The sequence below is a fragment of the Chanos chanos genome, chromosome 16 (genome assembly GCF_902362185.1).
Source record: "Chanos chanos chromosome 16, fChaCha1.1, whole genome shotgun sequence".
Lineage (NCBI taxonomy): Eukaryota > Metazoa > Chordata > Actinopteri > Gonorynchiformes > Chanidae > Chanos > Chanos chanos.
This window is the reverse complement of record NC_044510.1, coordinates 4960795-4981521: the sequence shown is the minus strand read 5'-3', so window position 1 is coordinate 4981521 and position 20727 is coordinate 4960795. Positions and strand designations below refer to the sequence as shown.

The following is a 20727-nucleotide window of genomic DNA, read 5'->3' as shown; positions in this document are numbered from 1 at the left end:
AATTCAGCAGAGTTTGAGGTCATATAATCGAAGCGCGCGGCGCACGGACGGCGCGAAAAAACGACAGTGACTGGCAGGCAGTTTGTGACACCCGATGGAGATTTAGAATTAGATCTAGAACATTATCCACAAATATTAGCCTGGTTATATCCCAGTTTAAATCTCTTATTATGACTTATTTGCCTTATCTATACCACTCTTCCTATCAACCACTCGATCAGTCTGTCTATCTATTCGTCTGTCCGTCTGTCCGTATGCTTCTGTCCATAATAATATCTATGTGTCCATAATCATTTATATTCAGCTTTTAAACCTTGACTAAGGTATAAATATTCAGTGATGTAGTTATTCAAATAACCATTTAATTAAATAACTGTAACTGAGTATTAATTTTCCGGTGTCGGTGAGGAGATTGAATTTTGATTAGCTAATTATGAGGAATTCTGCAATAGTAAAATAAAATAATTAAAACTCTTTAGTGAAGATGCAGCATTTAAAATGTGCCACTGAATGCGTTTCTGAAATTCTTTTTTTTATGCGATCAGTAAAGGGACTTTTTAGCGATAGCCTAATTTTCATAAACTGGATATATCGGCCTAATAACAACTTCTCATGCATTGATTCCAATAGAATACCAGAGAGTCCTCGGCAGGTGCGCTATTAGGAGACGCGGTCCCTTTGCAATGCCTGCAATTTAACAGCACATCATCAAATTTGATTTACGGACAGAATAAAGTGAATAAGTGCATGATAAGTTACTGATTTACTAGAAGCAATTCCTCATCAACATGTAGATTATATGTTGTCCTGATATTGTCGTTCGTCACTTGTTTAAAGCCCTCCCGCCAAACGGGGAAAAATATCTGTGGAATTTGGTATCGCATTAGTTTCTCTCTTTCATCGACAGCAAAAGAAATGTGAAACGCAAGGGTGACATCTTGTGGCCTCGAGACATTGACAGGAAACCAGCTTCTTGCAATGAGAACACTCAAGCAAGAAAGGCAGGCAGGAAATGTATTGGATTAAGTCACTGAATTAGGTTAAATATCTAGTTAGGTCATTTATCTACCTTTGAGGCAGATAACACGACCCGAGCATTCTCTCTCTCTCTATCTCTCTCTCTCTCTCTCTCTCTCTCTCTCTCTCTAATATTAACGAACCGCTTGAACTGAAAGGGTCTGCTAAAAGTTATAAAGCCACCTTGTCTTACATATTTTTTCCTAGGCTCAAAAATTCTAAAAAGTGTAGGCTATCAATAAGAAACACTGACAAAATGTGACGTAAATTGCTCCGTAATTTTGTGAGTTTACCATAATTATAGCACTTGTGTTGTCTGTTATGGTGTGGATGGAACAGACCATTTTGATTTTATTGCATCTATTAGATATTTCATTTGTGATAACAAGGAAACTTAGTAAGTTTCTGACGAAGCGGATTTTCACGCTGTCGAGGTGGATAGTACTAAGGCGCAGAGCAGGTGCGTTGCCCGCATTTGTGAAAGGCTGACTCACTTGCTGTGGGTTTTAGTCTCTCGCTCGCAACTTTTCGAGTTCCATTCAGCGGTTCATGCGAGACCGACTTCCTTCAGCAAAGTCAAGTGGGTGGGTCAGCCGAAGGAGAGAGCTACTCTAGAGGCTGAAACTGCACCTTTTTTTGATCAACCGCCTTGGCCATCATGTCTATTCTTAGTTTCAAGGTGCTGTAGTCTGGTCTGTGGATGTTGTGGTCTGACCATTTGGTCTGGACAGACAGGAAAGTGAAGATTAGGAGATGGCGAGTGCAAAGTACCACAACCTACCTCGCGAAGAGGAACTGCAGTGGGTGGAACTCAAACTGTTGAATTTTCACCACGACTGTGAAATGACTAAATGCAGTTATTATTCACCCCAGCAAAACAGTGTCAGTGCCGCCACTAACATTCTTGTTTACAAAACCTTTAAATTGAGAAACCGTTTTCAACTTATCTTTTTAACGTTAAACTCTGGCACATGTTCACAAAGGTCGCTATTCAATGTAAGATCACTGAGAGACAGTCAAAATGCGCATGAAGTGGCCGATCAAGTTTTTTTTTTTTTTTTTTTACTACGAATCAAATTGCTCCACTTCTGTAACACTAGAGAAACTATGACACAGTTTGGTCTCACAGGACAATTAATATAATTCTTTAATGAGGTCACATTTGGGAGTTGCATGTTAACTGTAGTCAGGAGAAGTTCGGGTTTGTCAGGTTCTTGAACAAAGAAGAATAGAAAAAATAGCTTTGATATTCAAATAAACACAAAGTTGTTTGTTTTTTTTGGGGGGGGGGGGGGGTTGTTGTTCTTGTTGTTTTTTGTCGTGACCTATTCTGTCAGCAGAGCAACAAAAAAGAGAGAGCGAGAGAAACGAGACAAGGTCTTAGTGAACAACTGGCCCACCAGAATGACCCCCCTTTCGACCTTTGTCTGACTTCTGAAACGTCATCTCACAGAAACACTCATTCCACGCAATTTTGGCTCCACGTGTGAGGAAATGGGAGAAAACGCATCAACGCCTGCACTGAAGTGATCACTGTCAAGGGAGGAACGAGCAACCGACGATCATAGTCTAATTTGTGTACTCTGCACATCTGACCTGCTATAACCTGCATCATTTGTTTAGGTTCCTCTACTTGTCTTAATGGAACGGATTCCACGCCACAGTTCCACGAATATATATATCGCATGCCATTCTTGGAAGTAGTCCAAGTGGGCGTGGCTTCACAGACGGGCATGTATTTCAATGGCTGCAGCGCGCAGTTTGTGTATTTCATGTCCGCTCTTCGGAACCACGGGACATTGTCACCAGCAAGAATAAAAATAGTAATTAAAGGTAAGTACAAACATGATGATCGGCATATGCATAATTTCTAGTCAACCTATTCTTTTATGATCATTTCCATACTGCCAGTTAATTTAAGAATATAGCATAAACATGTGTGGATTGGTCCGTGTCTTCACTGTTCACCGAACTAAGTGTAAATTTGCATTTCCTCGCAGTGTTTTTATTGAGGCGTCCTCGTTTGTTTGCGTTTTTTGTTCTTGTTTATGAATGTGAGAGCGAATGATTATCTTGAATGAAGAGTTAAATTTGTGGGAACATTGAGCGCAGTCTGCACGTTTGGAATAACGCGTTGTATCTGCGGATTGATAAACCGCTGGATTTTGAGCCCTGCGTGCTTGTTAATCTGTCGACACGCAGCCCATGCAGTTAATGCAGTCGTGGAATTGCACTTCTTTGTATGTATCTTGCATTGATGTAAAATACAGTTAATTAGATCACTGATGTTAGCAATACACAGACTGTTAATGAAATACATGTATATTGCATATAATCCCATGTTTCCAAGACTGATCATCTGCTTTATTCCATCTGCATTTGTTTTCCTCTATAATCTGAGAGGTTTCCTAAAATAGTAACCGCCCAATCCAGTGCCATTCACATAATGGCAAACTGTTGACATAAGCGTGACAGTAAATGTCAGAGAAATTAATTTAGCATGAGACATAGCCGCATTCTAACTATTTATGCGTAAACACCAGCAAAGCTGTCCCCTTTTCATTTGCTGTGTGCCGAAATTATATAACTTTAACCTCTCTTTCAACTACAAACTCTAATTTTAACCGAAGGACAAAATTCAGTTTAAGAGAAGCTTTCTTATGAAGTTTTGATACCATACAAATGTTACCCTTCATAGAAGCACAGCAAACCCTTGATCCTGAACCGTTTCTATAAAGTGGATGAAGTGGAATGAAAGGGTCAAACTGGGATTTCTAAGTGAGATCAAACATGCGCTGTTGCACTGACTCAAACTAAAGACAAAGTCTAAGAGTCTAAGAGAGGCAGTTGGTCCTTCCAAACCGGTCACGGTCTCCGTCCTATAGAACGCTTCACTGAACAATAGATTCAAGCGCTACAGAGCACGTAGGGTACCTAGGCCTACTACCTGGTCAGGTAACGCATAACAACGGTAATGTGCACCCCCCTCCTCCACATACACACACACGCACGCACTCACTCATGCACGCACGCACGCCCGCACGCACACAGTCGCGATACATGCTAGGGAGAGCCCCGGTCCAAAATCTATTTTCATCATTTTCCCGTGATGCTGTTATCTTAAGTGCCCCTCCACCTACACCTCTCTGCGTCTAAAGACAGCACACCTCTTCCTTTGTTTGACTTACTCTGTTCTGCTCGTAAACTCTCTCACAACTTCCTTCTCTACGAAAAAAGCAAGCATCACTCTGTTGTAGAAAGGTAGAAACACTGGTAGATACACAGATTTTCTTCTGTTTACTTTGAAACTTTTCTGTAGTTTTATTTTGGTTTTATGATTTAGTCTTCACCTTGATTTCAAACACGGAATGGTATATAAAATGGATGCAGACTGTCTCTTAAAGTGAAAATTTATCAGTTCATGTGATTTTTTAATGAGGAGGACATAGTAATACTTCAGGTTATTTGGGGTGAGAGACATGCTGAAAAATGTAATTTATATTAATAACCATGCATTTACATTTTAAATCCAGTGACTCATTTTGAGCAACTACTATTATACTTAATTAATATATTCGATTATGCAAGTATTAATTCGTACTTACTATGGAAGGATACTGTAATGAGGAAAAAATATATTTTAAATACTTGTGCCATGGTTAGGTTCTTAAAATAAAACAATAATATTGTCTATGCACTGCCTGTTCGAATTGGCGTCCCCCAGGTATCCATTCAAGGACCATTGTCCTTCATTCTTTTCTTTCCACGAAGAGAAACTAATCACTCAAAAAGGAAAAAAGACTAGAGATAGTCCATAGCTTGTAAGCCAATCACAAATGACTTGTGCCCTAAGTTGCTCTTTCTTTCAGCCAATGTATCGGTTTCTCAGTTTACACTGAATTTAAGAAAGCCTGAGGGCACCATGCATTACTGTAGAACTATGCCACAAACTACAAGAAGATTAATAGTGATTTGCAATCGAGGAGATATGGGTCATATAGAGCTTTCTAGATCAAGACACTTGAAGGGAAGCATTCTCACTTGACAGTGAAACTGAGAAGTAGTCTACTTAGAATTAGGCTGTGACGTTTCCTATGTGCACAAATGTCATCAGAGTTCGCATACCCTCACTCTGCAGTTGAACGTCAGTGACCTCTTCATTGGCTGATACTAAATGCAATAAAAGATTTGGAAGGTGTCATGCATGTACAAGGTCAGAAAGCCAAAGCGTTGGAGAACCCTGAGCTGGGATTGGGATGGAGAGGGAGCAGACGTGCTTCCCGGGCGTGGAGTTTACCGATTACCGACCTTGTGTCACAAATTCAGAGAGAGGGGGAAAAAACATTCCAAGGAAAAAAAAAATTCCATCGCCCGTTCAGGCTTCCGCCAATACTAAACGTTCATAAGGGTTTACAGGTTTATAATACATTTTGTAGATTGAGAACTTCATTTATACATAATGTTCTACCCCAAAAAATGAAGAAACCGTTCCCGAGGTTACAGACAGTGGGTGTATCTGAGCTGTTGATGGTAACACGCATCAGAAAATGCAGGCACCCGTCTAACTGAAGGAATTTATTTGACCTCAAATTGCTTGAAACACGAAAGAATTGTTTTTGTTTTTTTTTAAATGAAACACTTTGTTAAAACCCAACAGCAGCGAGAGGAAACAACTTGAATTTGGTGTACTACGATAAATTAAATAATTGAATTACTTCCTTCTCAAGAGCTCTCCTTACACATTCAGTGAGGGCATCAACACATACCAACTGACCTGGTGGAATTGGAAAACTTTCCTTCATTATTTATATTTTGTACACAACGACTTTTGACCCCGGCCCCTCTCGTCTTTGTCTTGCGTTACAGGACTCTAGTTCCACGGCCGCTTGACAAAAATAGCCAAAATTTGAAATCGCTAAACGATTAAACCGCTCGCAAATTACGCCTCTACGCTTTCAGCTCGTGCAGTGTTGGCTTTGAAACATCACTGCGCTTCTTAGAAACATTTACTGTATGTACTGTACTGTATCTTTTTTTTTATTCACTTAACTTATCACTACCGTTTCGTTTGATTTCTAAGACTTGTGAAGTGGTCTCTTAAAAGGGAAAAAGAAATATAACTGAAACGTAAAGGAACAGTGTGATGAGTTTTTGTGACTGCGTATTGTGGCCAGTCATGTCTTGCTGGTTAACTGTTCCTATCACAGGTGGCTCTAAGATGTTTCAGAAACCACCACAGGCCACAGTTGTTAGTTTGCATTTGACCCGTTCTCTTCTCTCATGCTGAAAGATGCCTATCACTTCGCGTTGGTATATGTTTAGAGTGTGGTCAGGGTTTTTTATCTTTCTTCTTTTAATTTGAAAGGTTCGGTTCAGGCTAAATATATCAGTTCATGCACTCAACACCCACGATTTTAGATAGACAGGAAAACCATAAATTTGGTGCGTTCATAAGAGCACAGGAAACATGAGCGTGTTTGTATTAATATGTTGTGTGTGCATGAAAGGCAGCCGGGGAGAGAGAGAGAGAGAGAGAGAGAGAGAGAGAGAGAGAGAGAGAGAGAGAGCAACAATTTTCATTTTCTCACACACACAGCCTTCGGTCTGCCAACCCACCATATCTCCGTCAAACTCACACCCTTGTAACACCTCCCCACACACACACGCACACACACACGCACACGCACACGCACAGGCACACACAGAGACATACACTCACTTGCAAAACCTCTACGCTTGTTTAAATAGGAAATAGCATTCAGCGCTGTGAATGTAGGCCTGCGCGCTACAAAGCGCTGTAGTACCGCCAGTGTGTTTTCACCGGGGGCTGAACTAACATTACACAAGCGATACAGTTTAAGTGGAGTTTTGCACAACAGACCAGTTTCGTATGGGAAGGTAAGACAGACTTGGACCTTTGAAATCCTCTGGTTCTTTAAAAGATAGAAATGTATTTAGTAGAACTTTGCACCTGTTGTTGTTTTGTTGTTTTTTTTTTTCTGTAAAATAGCCCAGCATCCTGTCTGAGTTCCGTCAACTGTGGAACATCAGTTGAGTTATAAAATACTCTTTTCATAGCCCACTGCCTTCTGTTTTTGTTCTTTTTTTTTTTAAATTTAAGCGACTTTGTTGTTTGTGATTTACTTCATTCAGTAATTCATTGTTGTGGTTTGAGGTCCTGAGACAGACTGAAGAGCATAAAACCTGTTTTCTTACGTGTGCTTGAAGCTAAAGCCTTTTTGTGCAGCTCAGTTTGGCCATGGTAATAGCTTTCATTCAACACATATTTTTAGATTTGGTTTTTAACTACGGCTCAGAAAGGTCTTGTAGGCTTGGTATGAATTAAACAAACAGATAAAAATGATTTTTACGGTCAAAGTCACTTCCTCGTAACTTGATATCTCTTCAAGGTTAATACAGCCGACACATTTATACTCGTAAACCTGCCATATGACACTATATTTTCATTTTTCTACTGAAATGTCTATGCCGTATTTATGAGTCATTACAAATCTTCATATTGTTAAAAAAAGAAACTGTGAAGGCATCGAAACAGTGCTGGTCATAGCTCAGATAAGATATGACATTAAATAATAAAGCATAGAACTTCATTGTGATATGAACCGATGCACAGGCACTCCCATCATGGCTTGAAAACGATCTCTGGTTGATGAAACATGTTTATAGATCAGGTTTGAATTGATTAGGCTACCAGGAGTCCCAGCATAGTAATTCTGCAACCGGTTTTAATGTTTGTGGTGTTTACTTTTTGTTTGTTTGTTTTTTTCTTTCATTTATTTATTCATTTTTTAATTCATTAGCTCGATGAAAAACGATTTGTTTTTTTAAACTGCTGGTCACATGGTTTAGCAGAAAGACCGTGATTATTTTGACGGTCCCCCTAAACACCTTAAGATGTTCACTTTGTCTTCTGCTTCCTGTGTTAAAAAGACTGAGGTCAAATTTGCAATTCATGCAGGTCTTTTTTTTTTTTTTGCAAAGATTTCACGGCATTGAGAAACACTGCTGCTTACACTCTGTTGTTTCATGTCAGCAGACAAAATCTCTCGTATCTTCATATTTTGGCAATGTTTATTAGGTCAATTTTGGACTAGTGAACATACCTTACAGAGTGAGAAATCTGTAAAACTGCACGTGTTAATGGAAATGAAGTAACCCCGTGTAAAGAGAATTCTGAGCAACTCCACAAACTTTTAAATCAACTTGTGAATCGATGTTAGTAACATGTTATGTATCCCAACAGAGAATCACACAGAGGGGCATCATTAACGGTGATCAGTTTTGAATCAATTAGGCTTTGAATCGATTAGGCTTTGATTTGATTCCCAGTGTGGTTATTTTGTCACCGGTTCCAGTGTTGACAGTTTTTAGCATCTGTGGCACATGTTTCAGACTAAAGACGAAATTGACATGTTAGGATCATTGTAACTTTGAAATCCTTTTATTCAAACACTTATGGGAAAGGGCTTAAATATCAAAACATATTTAATGGATCATCAGTGCACACATAAAATAACCATACTTGTGCAACCTACTTGTGCGACGGATTTGTAATGAGTGTGGTTCCCAGATTTGCCAAGTTGAGTTGTAGTCTGTGTGTGTGTGTGTGTGTGTATGTGTGTGTTTGTGTATGTGTGTGTGTGTGCGTGCATGCATGGGCATGTGTGCGTGTGTGCGTATACGTGCATGTGTGTGTATGTGTGTATGTGTGTGTGTGCATGTGTGTGCATGTGTGTGTACATGTGTGTGTGTGTGTGTGTGTGTGTGCATGCATGTGTGTGCGTGCGTGTGTGTGTGCATGCCTGTGTGTGTGTGTGTGTGTGCGTGTGCATGTGTGTGTGTGTGTGCGCATGTGTGTAACTCTAAAAGATCTCTGTGCCCCCACTGTTTTGCAGACATGAAGCTCTTGGTAATCAGCATGTGAGCGAAGTTTCCTCAATAGTGATGCGATTATCTTGAGAAGCTGGGCCGCCATGGAAAATTCCGGTAAAAAAACACTTTCGCTTCAACCTCTAAATACCTAATAATTACCACAGTAAAGGTAATTTTTTTCTGTTTTGGTATTACGTAATGGTACAGTTTTCTCAGGCTTCCTTAACTGAGGTGAAAATACTTTTCAAGACAGTTCTGACCTAGTTAGGAAGTTAGGCACTACAGATTTTTTTTTTTTTAATTAAATATAAAGTTTTTATTAAAGATACATTCACGATGCATTCGAAGATACTTACACATACTGCTTGTTTGCGTTAATTTGACAACAAACAATCATACAAACATCAGGCAAAGACATAACACGGAGAACCCATGTCCAATGTGTCAGCAGATGAACGTAGAGCAATGCCTACACTACAGAGAATGTATAACAAGACAGAGAAAAGAAGTAACGACAGTCATATCAATCTATCAGGCATTTTTCCTCCTCAGACACAGTTCTTAGTATGATTCAGACCCCTGAAGGTGTTGATCAAACACCATCAACTTAAACTTATTAACTTAAATTTTTTTAAACCTACAGAATCTATTTCTAGAACTTCCCTTAAAGAAAAAAAAAAAGGGTCAATTTTTTTTCTTTTTGCATGGGCTAGAGGAGTTGCATTAGTGACCTTTTGAACTTCCCAACAGGAAATCCCGTGTGTCTGGACACGGAATCTCGGCTGTTTCACAGTGTCCAGACCATGCTCCGAGAGCTGGACTCTGAATCCCCAGCTAGGCTAGCATGCAACAAAGGTACAGCTTCACTCTGTCAATTACCGTTTTAGTTTACAAGTGGGTAATGAGTTAAACTGAAACCAGTAAGGTAGGCTATAGGGCATGACTTTAAATAACCCAGGAATTTACAGGGTTCAGAATTAGTCCATCCTGTGTTTTGTCAGCCATCTCAGAAGTAGTTGAGGTTTTTGTTTTTTTTCTTAATTATTGTCAGTTTTGTTTTGTAATGGATATGATTATGTGTATATTTTCACACAGGAATGTTGAGATGGATGCTACATAAAAGCCTTCAGAAAAATCCTGCTAACAGCATCTCTCTGGTTTCGGTGCTTATAAAGGAACTAGAAAAGGTCTGTACCCAAAACACAGGCGTGACTCTCAGATGTTTTGTAAAAAAGACCTGCAGTCTCAGAAAAGTGTAAAAAGATACGATATTTTGAAATAGTCCAGGACACAAATGCTTTACATGAAAATTCACACATACAATTCACCTCCTCGGACACTCCGGTATAGAAGAGATGTAATGAATTACTGATGCGACTAGTCACCAAACAATATCTTGTCATAGGCAGTTTTGAATTCTTGTGTCTGGCATTTGTTTTGTTTGAGAGACACACCATATGATTAATTTGATTCAGGAGGCTCTCAGCTAGGGTCGGGTACCAAAACCCAGTGCCAATATGGCACCAGTTCCTATACGATCGGTATTTACCGGACTGAATCTCAACGCAGATTTCGGTGCTTCATTTCAGTGCCACTTAAATGCCTGAGCTGTCAATTCAAATATTTGCAAATAAAGATAAACGCCATCCTTTTAAAAAAAACATAGCACATTCTGAACCCTAAATATGTTTTGTCACAAAAGCTATTATTGTCCATTGTCAAGGCATTTCAAGTTCACGTTTTACAGCTGGAAACGTCAAATGCCAGTGCTGTTCTTGAATGCAACCCAATAAATTCATTTAGCAAATCAGCGCGCAGTATTCAGTAGTCAGGTGACGCACAAATATGATAATTTATGAATTATGAATATGATAATAAAAGAATTACTGAAGTTTGAAGCTGGATTTGTAGAATATGAAGAATTCCAACTCAAAGTTTATTTTGCTGTTAATTACTGTAACATTTATTTAGTGTTAAATTATTGTAGTTGGGTTAGGTTTTATTTATTATGTGAATTTGTTATGTAAATTTGTGAAGTGTTTTAGTGTTTTGTATCTGTTTAGATTTATATATTTAAGGTGTTAAGTTAATATATTATTCAATTGGAAGTTCAAATTCGCCTTAGAAATTTAAAAAAACATTTTTTTATGTCATCAACCCTTTTTTTGTGTGTTTTTTTTAAGTATCAGTTCAGGCACTGTTTAGGGACCGGCACCATTTTAAAAGTATCATTTCAGCACCGGTATCGCAAAAAACTCAAATGATACCTAACCCTACTCTCCACATACCTTTTGACCCTATGAAACTTGCCCACTTATTGGATACGAGAGCTACAGCTTGGCAGTCAAGTAAACATACCACAGTCTGTTTTCAAAATGCATTAATGATGGGGTTTTTTTTCTTTGTTTGAAGGCTGAGAGGATTGACTCTAAGCAGCGTGTTATTCCCCTCCTGCATACCTTAGCATACGCAATCATTCAGGTGTAGTATCTTTTCTCATCATTTACCAAAAATCTTGGCTTATCTAAGCATAGCCACACATATTTCTCGCCAATGAAACTGCCGGGGGAAAAAGACAGAGAGTCCCGACTTTGTTTTGTTTTGGGTTTTTTTCAACTATGCTGTCCTTAATTCATTATTTCCTTTTACGGACTTTAACAGTGTCTGTGTCGGTAAATGAACAGGTTTTTCTGCTTCATTTGTTTTTTATGTTTGTTTGTTTGTTTGGTTTTTGTCGCTCACAGGCTGTCCACGTTCCAGACGATCTGCTTGACAGAGTCTGTAGCTCATTGAAAAGGCTTCTCACACTACCAGAGCCTTACTGCACTGTGGCTCTCAATTATATCAGATGTATGAAGATGGAGCGCAGTACCCCTGGTAAAACACCACAGAACTTAAGCTTAACTGTACAAATATGAACTCTTAACACCATCCTTTCCTTGAAATCAGAGCTTCTCCATGGAGTTTCATACGTGCCATTTCTGCATTTCTGTTACAACCAAAAATGAATCAGTACACCAATACAGCAATTGTTCTGTTACCTGATTAACAAATGAATCTCATTTATTACAGTACATGCTTTAGTTAGATTAAAAGCAGCGCTCCAACTCAAGTTCAAGTCTAGCCATGCCCGTGCCTACCACTGAGGACACCGAAGTCACGTCTTCGATCATTTTTTCTTCAGGTTTCGTTTCATTTATTAGGCCTGCGTGAAAATAGAGAGGGCGAGACAAATATCCCTGCATTAGCGCAGCATCACTTGACGCGTAGTTGCAGATACATCTGACTTCTCGAAATGAGACGAGGGCACAGTAATGATGGTTGGAAATTGCGGAGTGTGTCCTATTTATAGAACAGACACCTAAACTAATCAACGAAGGCACAGTAGAGTCTCACAGCTCAAATAAACTTCAGTACCCACAAAACCACTGTCCTAATGTTGCCTTTTATTCACCCGAATAAAGATGTCAAACAGGCTAACCCAAACAAAGTTAATGGTTAAGTTAAGTTAATGGCTACAGGCTAGTGCAGATAGAGTAGGGCCTCTACTGCCAGTAATGAGATGCTTTAACTTTCACTGACAATTTTATGCTGAAATTCAATGGAGAGGCAGCTAACCTGACAATTCTACCAATGTTATGTCGGATGGAGAATTGATGTTGTAATGGATATATTGTCTCTTATTTTCATAAGCATAACCCCAACATAACCTATTGTCAAATAATGTCAATTATGGATCAGTTATTTAGACTTGTCATTAAAAAAAAAAAAAAAAAAAAAAAAAAATCAACAGAGGAGACAGGAGAGCAGTCATTAGAATCTATCTCCACCTGTGGATTTCCTTCCCAACACACACACACACACACACACACAAACTATGTACATAGTAAAGGTTCCAATACTTTAGGTATAGCTTAGTAGAAGTGATTATCTTAAATGGGGGGTTGGGGGGGAGGGGTCGGCCATTTTTGACCTCCGCATTTGAAAAATCGTGGTAACGGCCTTGAGTCTAGCGTAAATGTCTGAGTTAAGTGCTGGAAAACGGCAAAGCCCTGCTCTGAAATCTTCCACTTGAGGTTCTTTGTACAGAATGTTGTTTAGAGTCGACTGTACTTTTGGAATTGCTGGCGTTTTTTTTTTTTGTTTTTTTTGTTTTTTTACCATGACTAATTCTCGCTTACATAAAAACTATTTTTGGTTCTTTGTCACCTTCAGGTGCTCTCTATCAGAGAAGAGTTATCGCTGAACACAGCCTCAAAAATGATCACTACCCGCTTCAGGAAAAGTAAGTGCAAAACCATCCATCGGTTCAGTCGTTCATTTATGTATCGATACAGTCAAATGGTTATTTGCTTTTCTTTCCATCTGTCTGCTACAGCTGCTTGTCTAGCTCTTGAAACACTGTGTGTGTGTGTGTGTGTGTGTGTGTGTGTGTGTGTGTTAGTCATATCACACACACGCGCGTAACGATAAGACGAAGACGCGTTCGCACTTCTAGTCTTTAATGTTGTCGGGGTTTTGCTCCAGTTACAATAATACACACTGAAATGAGGTCGATCAAAAGTTTCACTCAGAAGAAAAAGGGGCACTGAGGTTTGGTAGTTTTGCCAGAAAGAAAAGCCAAGCACATCAACCGGGCTGACTACAGGAAATGATGATTACTCATTCTGATACTATAAATGCCCATGGGTGTAGTGGTTTGAGGTATGCCATAGGTTACTTAGGAACGAGAAAGCAAGGTGACAACGACAAACTGTTTTGCCATGGGTGTGACTGGACAACTGTGCAAACCAATCAGAAACTTGTTCTTGTCAAGATGAGCCATGTTTACATCATTTCAGGGTTTTTAATGATGATATGGTCGTTGGATATGTGTGTGTGTGTGTGTGTGTGTGTAGGGTGATGGTGTTTGCCGATCCAGCTGTGTTTTCTCCGTCTCTGATGGCTGCAGTGGGGACAGATGTTAAGTGCCATGGTTCAGACCGGGACACGCTGACCTATGAACGCAGCATTCTGTTACACACTCTACAGTCTGTGTTAGGGAGACACTGCAACGGCTGCACACTCGCTCAGGCCTTGGAGGTGTGTGTGTGTGTGTGTCTGTGTGTGTGTATATGCGTGTATGTGTGTGTGTGTGTGTGTGTGTGTGTGTGTGTGCACATGCGCACACGTGTGTATGTGTGTGTGTGTGCGCATGTCGGGCGTGTGTGAATATACTTTTGATCAAACTTATTACCTGATACTCTCATTAAGTTAATTAGATGAAGTTCAAACAGCAAAACACCAATTCAACTCATCTCTCAGCTCCACTTGAGTTAGTTTCCTTATAGTCTCTCAAAAAAGGCATTACTGCTTTTTTAACATAAATAATAATAAATAATATTAGTTTTTGGTGCTAACATGTATTTTTCTGTCGCAGCATTTGGGCAGAGAGTTGAAACAGTACTTCCAGGAGTCGGTAGCAGCAGCGGAACAGAATTGTGAGAGCACGGGTTCCGAACACGGACAGTACAGCAGAAAAATCAAACAGATATACCACAGCATTCTGAGAGCAGCAAATCAAGGTTTCTACCTAACCACTATCACCATCATCATCATCATCATCATCACATACAGAAACCTGCAGGAATACACGCACACTTTCACACCTACGCAAGTTAGACACCAGTTATCTAGAATCAGATCGGGGTTTTGCACCAGCGATGACAAAAAACAATGATAGATCTTTAAAAAAAAAATCACAACCACACATAAAGCAGCAGAGATGTTCATTTTTTTTCTTTATCAGATTTCGGTTTCTCAGGTTTGGGTTTTTTTTTTTTTGTTGTTCTTGTTGTTGTTGGCCAAGCGTTAGTAGAGTTTCATTGTTAAGTTTATTCGCCTTGATTAAAAGCGGCACTTGTCGTGTTTTTCCTCTACAGTTCTGTCAGACTGTCCCTTTTGTTTCTCTTTTGTTTAGATTCGACGTTTTTTGGCCCTCTGGTCGAAGCTCCGTTGCCTAGCCCAGACATCAGCTTCCACGCCTGGACGAAAGACGAAGAAATATGTGAGTTACTGCCCTTGAGGAAACAAAGCATAAATTCTTAACACTACACTACAAAACGCTACTCTTGCGTCTCTACTGCACCTATAGAAATGTGTAAATAAGCTCTTTATTCACCATAGACCAGATCATTCATAAGAGAATACACGATTGAAATCAAGACGATTGGGCATTTGGGACTTGGGTGAACACTAATGGTAGCACCAGATGTTAGAAAGTGAAGAATAATAGATAGTTCATAATGCAGAAAATATATGGGGAATCGACGGAAGAAACAATGTTGTGTTTCTTTTTGTTGTTAAATGAGCAAAACCCTATGTCAACTATGTGTCAACCAGGGAGTGAGGTGGTGAATTTTATCCTGTCGGATGAGGCTGAATTGATCAAACGTGTGTCCACCACATCTACTGACAGTGGGATAGAGGGAGACCTTCCCATGAGCGAGTTCTCTAACCTAACAGTGGAGCCCCCTGCTGTCCAGGAGGTCCAAGAGCAAAGACGCTTCCAGCAGTTCAGTAGGGTTCCATGTCTGAGGCCAAATGCCAAAGACAGAACAACTTTAGTGAGAGAGGGCTACAATACTCGCAGCAGACTAAACCCTTCCCCTAAAGACAATAGGAATTACATCGCTCGAATCGTTGTCATGGGAGACGACAGGACTCTGGGAAGGCTCGGCAAGGCCTACCTCTGCATAAGGTAAGTCCACACATTCTCTCGCTCAAAGAACTCGACTTAAGAACAGTGTCTACCTTCCTGAGAATCTTAAGAGGTTTCCCTTTCTTTGTTTTATTATGCTTCTGTATTATTTTATGGTCCCAGGACTATGTGTCACGGGTCCCAGAGCAAGTAATTGTATGTATCACCGTAATTGTAATTAAGATTATAAAAGGCATAGACTGTTCCTAGATCAATGCCATTATTCTAGGGAATATGATACATATAACCAGTAGGTGATTTGCTACTTTTTAATGGGGGGGATGGCCCGATGGCCAACACGGGGAATGGCCCAATGGCCAACGGGGGGATGGCCCAATGGTCACTGACACTACTTTAAAGAGTATATAAGGGGATAGCAGGTTAACGAGGAGGATACATTTTTGTCATTTTGCTAACAAGGGAGAGGGCATCCCCCCTCATCCGCCTACAAATCGCCCACTGCATATAACCCCAGGTCTATATGTTTAACGTTGTTTATGATGTGGGATTCATAGGTTCCATTCAGGCTATCACAGTTAAGACAAGCGGCCAGACTGTGGTCCTTTGAATACAAGACTGTTTCAATGTTGCTGCAGTACACATAACTTGAGTTCTTGAACTTGCTGAATTTTCATTAGTGTATTGTCACAAATCTTCAAACATCTCTGCATAGGAAAAACCAGGCCCAGAATATGTTCCTAACAAGACGTGTGAAACTAGAGCTCTACTACATCCCTGTAACGAACCAGTCCGGCGCTACATCTCCAGTCCAGGTTAATGCACAAAACTGCAGATAGTCTTCACAATAATCATGACAAAGACATCCATTCCATGTGAAATGAGTTGTGCATAATGTCATTCATAAAATCTGTTGTTATTATAATTATTATTGTCGTTCTTGTTGTTGTTGTTCTTGTTGTTATTATTGTTATGATTACTTAACTCTTTTTTCAGGAGGAGAGTCCACAAGATTTACTGACAATGTCGAAGTTCTTGGGATTTCTGGATCCTTGGTATGACTGTAACATCAACGGCCTGGGGGCTGTGGTGTTACAGCTAGCACAAATGGTGAATAGCAAAAATCCACTTCACAAAATGATCCTAAAAACCACATCTGAGGGAAGAGAAAGAGAGAGAGAGAGAGAGAGAGAGAGAGAGAGAGAGAGAGAGAGAGAGACAGAGAGAGAGAGAGAGAGATGAAGGGGGGGGGGGGGGCTATCCAGTTTCTATACTTGCTCTTAGAGGACAGTCGCTAAGTTACAGAGTTGTTGTTTGGAAACAGACATTTATTGTCTTCACATTTAAAGTATTTGTTATGTAGCATGGAACACATTCCACAACAGATTAGAATGCATCAGGACACATGTCTGCGTGGATTCATTCGCTTTCATCAAATCATTCCTGTCGTTTTCTTCACCACCAAACGTGAATCTATAGCAGCTAGGTAGCATTTTTCAAGCTCTTCCTCAAACTCTGCAATCTTCTCTTTTTATCGCAGCCAACCAATCACAAAAGCTCTTCCCAAGACTCGTTCTTATTGGACACTATATCATACTACATCCGGACTGGACAACAGCCAGTTCACATCCCTGTCTACACTGTTAAGGTCAGAGAACATCTTTTCAGCCTAGCAATACGGATCACCTGTATTATCTTCTTAGCTTCCTCATGTTGTATCCATTCTTTTATTTCCTGAGGAGGATTTTCATAAGGAGGACCAGGGTTTCGATGACTAATCTTTTGCCATGAGTCATGTCTCAAGTGTATTTTTAGACCAGTTCTCTTGAAGTAGAAAAGTAGAGAAGAATTTTGGAATGATGAGTCACGAGTCAATCACTGATTGGCTGCAGATCAAGATCATCCTCAAACTGACAACCTGTCTGGGATCAAGGTTAACTGCCTGACCCATAAAACATTTCTGGGCTGGGGAACATAATTAGTAGAGAACTGTGATGTAATGGTGTCTTCTTTTTGTTTTTTTCAGAACAGTGTAAATTTTCTGGATGAAATGTTAGTTAAGATTTGAATGACATCCACAGTCTTCTGGGACTGGGACGTACCAGCCCAGCGTTAATGACTCTACAAGGTCCAGTTAGTTCACCCTGATGTGTCCTCTTTCAGATTGCGTATGCTAGCCTGACTGCATCACCCGTGGAAGAACTGTTTGTTTCCCATCTCGAAATCGACTTTCCTGAGCTCAGCGCTCTCAAAGCTGTTGTCAAAGGTAGCTGTTTCATCCGGCCGTTTGCAAACGTTGAAACGTGGGTCTGACAGAAGTTTATGCCCTCCAATGGGATCTGTCTCATCAGATGTGTGCCTTTTTTTTCTAAAGAAATGAAGTTTTTTTTTAATTTAAAGTATAATTTTGTTTTATTTTGAAGCCTCAGGGAGGGGCAGAAGGCAGTCACAAGAGGTTGGAGGAGCAGTCATCTCCGTTCATTACCGAAGGGTGAGGACTATGTCAAGAAAATCTTCCTTTCTGCAGCAATTCCTCCCTCTCTTTTCCTTTACCTCTTTCTTTTCTCCCTTTGGTACCTTTTGTTCTCTTCTCAAAGTTACTGTTCAAAGTTCACGTTCCTCGAGTGTATCAACGAATTAATTTTTTGTTTACGTGTTTTTGCATGCCGTCTCTGGTTCACTTGCTAACACAAATTCTTTTTCCCGCATCATTGCTTTTTTTTAGACATCTTTGAGTGGAAGAGATGTGGACAAAGGAGTGTCGTTGATGACATGCGGCGTGCAGATGAATGCTGTTCCTGTAAACGGAGAGAAAGGTATCCGTCGTGCGGGAACTCCACGGCGGTTACTTCATTGTTTAGTTGGCGATTATCGTTAGCCAGAATCAGTATCTTCCTTAAATCAGGTCACAAGATGCCAGATTAGCATAGAGTGATGCAATGTTTTCATACAGTCTGCTGCATGACCTTTGGGTAAATTATGAAAATGTGGAAGATGCTGGTAAGATGACCAAGAAAAGGCAGCTTTCACGGGGTGAACAGTAACTAGTGAGGGGTATTACAGTTTTGTCATAGGTGACACACTTTACGATTAACTCTACTTTTAGGCTGAATAAGATCTGAGGGGACAGAGACATGGAGAAAGAGAGAGAGCAAGAGAGAGAGGTTGAACATAATTTTTTTCTCTGTCTCAGACTGTTGTCAAACTGAAGTTGTTCTCTACAGGTTTTGACTGCCTCACTGTAAACTTCAGCAACATTTTCACAAACCCGTCAAAGGCATGCACGGTAAGAGTCCTTAGCATGATCTAACAATGACGTAAGATTACCTGTACGAATTATTACGAATTACCTTGGCACAAGTACTCCATCAGTTGTCAGGTTTTAAACTCAGTCTGTAATCTAATCTGGTTAAATGACTCTGATTCATACCAATGCTGAATTTCTTTTTTTTAAAGTCCATTCTAAGAACTACCAGCATCTCAATTCGAACCCTGGAGGCAAGAACATTTACTGTCTGCTTGGACAAGGACTCTCGCAGAACTTTCCAGAAGGTCCAAAGGTGAAAAGTGATCTTAGAAAAAAATCAGGCTTTATCTATTGCTGATGATGTCGATGATATGAGTGTTTGCAGTTGAGATTTTGCTTTATAGTCTCTTACTCACTCTCACTCTCTCTCTCTCTCTCTCTCTCTCTCTCTCTCTCTCTCTCACACACACACACACACAGCATTGAGGTTTCTGCTTGCATGGATCCCAGTCTTCAGATGAACCAAAAGTCCACACAATGTTTTCACGAGGAAAAGGCCAATGGAATCAGCAGGTACCTGAACAAGGCCCTGAGTCTGCCAATCAACACCTTTTCAGGAAGCATACTCTGACCAATCAGATCCAGCCTTCACTGTCATTCTGACATCGACACTCATTGAAATCTTATACCACTGCTGGGACCTCTGTGTATCTGTCAGGGTGTGTGTGTGTGTGTGTGTGTGTGTGTGTGAACAATGCACGTAAAGCTTTATCTTCCTGGTGCAGTCCATACCTCAAAACATTAAACAGTCTTGTTTCTGTTTTGCCTGGACTTTTTCTCATAAATCCTGAAAACTTTTAATTAAGTGCAATATTGAATGTTGATTGTTTTAGTCTGTATTTAGTTTACACTAATCAGTTACAGCAAAGTGAATGGTGCCAGAAAATTACTTGGAAATACTTAAGAAGACTTTGGAACATTAGTTAAGCCTGTATAACTTCCTTCACTTTTTCACTGTAACGCCAATTAATTCCTGAAATAGTAACCACTAATACATATTTTACACTATTTTTATAACAATATGCTGTGTAATATAACCTCAGTTTATGTTAATAAAATATAAATATGTATATATGTACATGCCCAAAAACTTATGTGTACAATTATTTGCGGGACGTACATTTCTTTTCGTCAAAACGTTCTGTCCTATTTAAACGAACAAGCTGAGATCATTAATTTGATTACCTCGTGGTATGCAAAACTCTTCTGTTAGATTGTTGAAAGAGAGGAACTGCAGACGGCTTTAAAGGGAACGTGCACAGGGTAAATGGCGCCAAAGCGTTTGTACGGCGTTACGGAAAAAGGCAGGTGCGCTTTCACAATGTCATCCTCGCAAACGGATGGCGCTACTGCCTGTGAGAAGTGACGTTTGCTCAGGTACACGACAACAAAAAAAAAAACCCCAAAACGAAAAGAAAAATCATTCAGCGCTAGTTGCCTGTGACCGGGTAGTGAGTATTACGCCGGGGAGTACTATGAAAACATGAGGAAAAGACTGAAACCGTGAACAAAGCTTTGGAAGTTGGAAAAAGTGGGGAAATGGAGGCTAAGAAGTACAAGTGAAGTAAGTAATTCGGCGAATCTGCGACTACATGACGTGTACAGTCTGACTGAAACAGGTGTTTAAGTTACTTAGAGAGTCATGGCGTTTGAATGAGGAACTTACCGAGCTGTCATATACTGTATAGGCCTATATATATGTATAAATTTTATATGTATATAAAGTTTGGTGTCGAAGTTCGGTTCTAATACTAGGTAATTTCTTTACTTTAACATCGTCCACGAGTTCACATCTTCATTTAAAAACAATAAA

At 39.9% G+C, this 20727-nt stretch overlaps 1 protein-coding gene across 1 annotated transcript; it reads left to right on the top strand.

Annotated features, from left to right (window-relative positions):
- The first annotated feature begins 1770 nt into the window (after window positions 1-1770).
- On the top strand, window positions 1771-19485 carry pik3r6b (phosphoinositide-3-kinase, regulatory subunit 6b). Its single transcript, XM_030793896.1, has 20 exons — window positions 1771-1855; window positions 8934-8958; window positions 9704-9765; window positions 10006-10097; window positions 11323-11391; window positions 11655-11787; window positions 13126-13195; window positions 13809-14000; window positions 14341-14474; window positions 14870-14956; window positions 15292-15649; window positions 16323-16422; window positions 16604-16717; window positions 17148-17255; window positions 17771-17873; window positions 18031-18098; window positions 18333-18423; window positions 18832-18893; window positions 19064-19159; window positions 19372-19485. Exons 1-20 carry the CDS (start codon window positions 1771-1773, stop codon window positions 19483-19485), a joined length of 2163 nt encoding a protein of 720 aa, XP_030649756.1.
- The last annotated feature ends 1242 nt before the right edge of the window (window positions 19486-20727 follow it).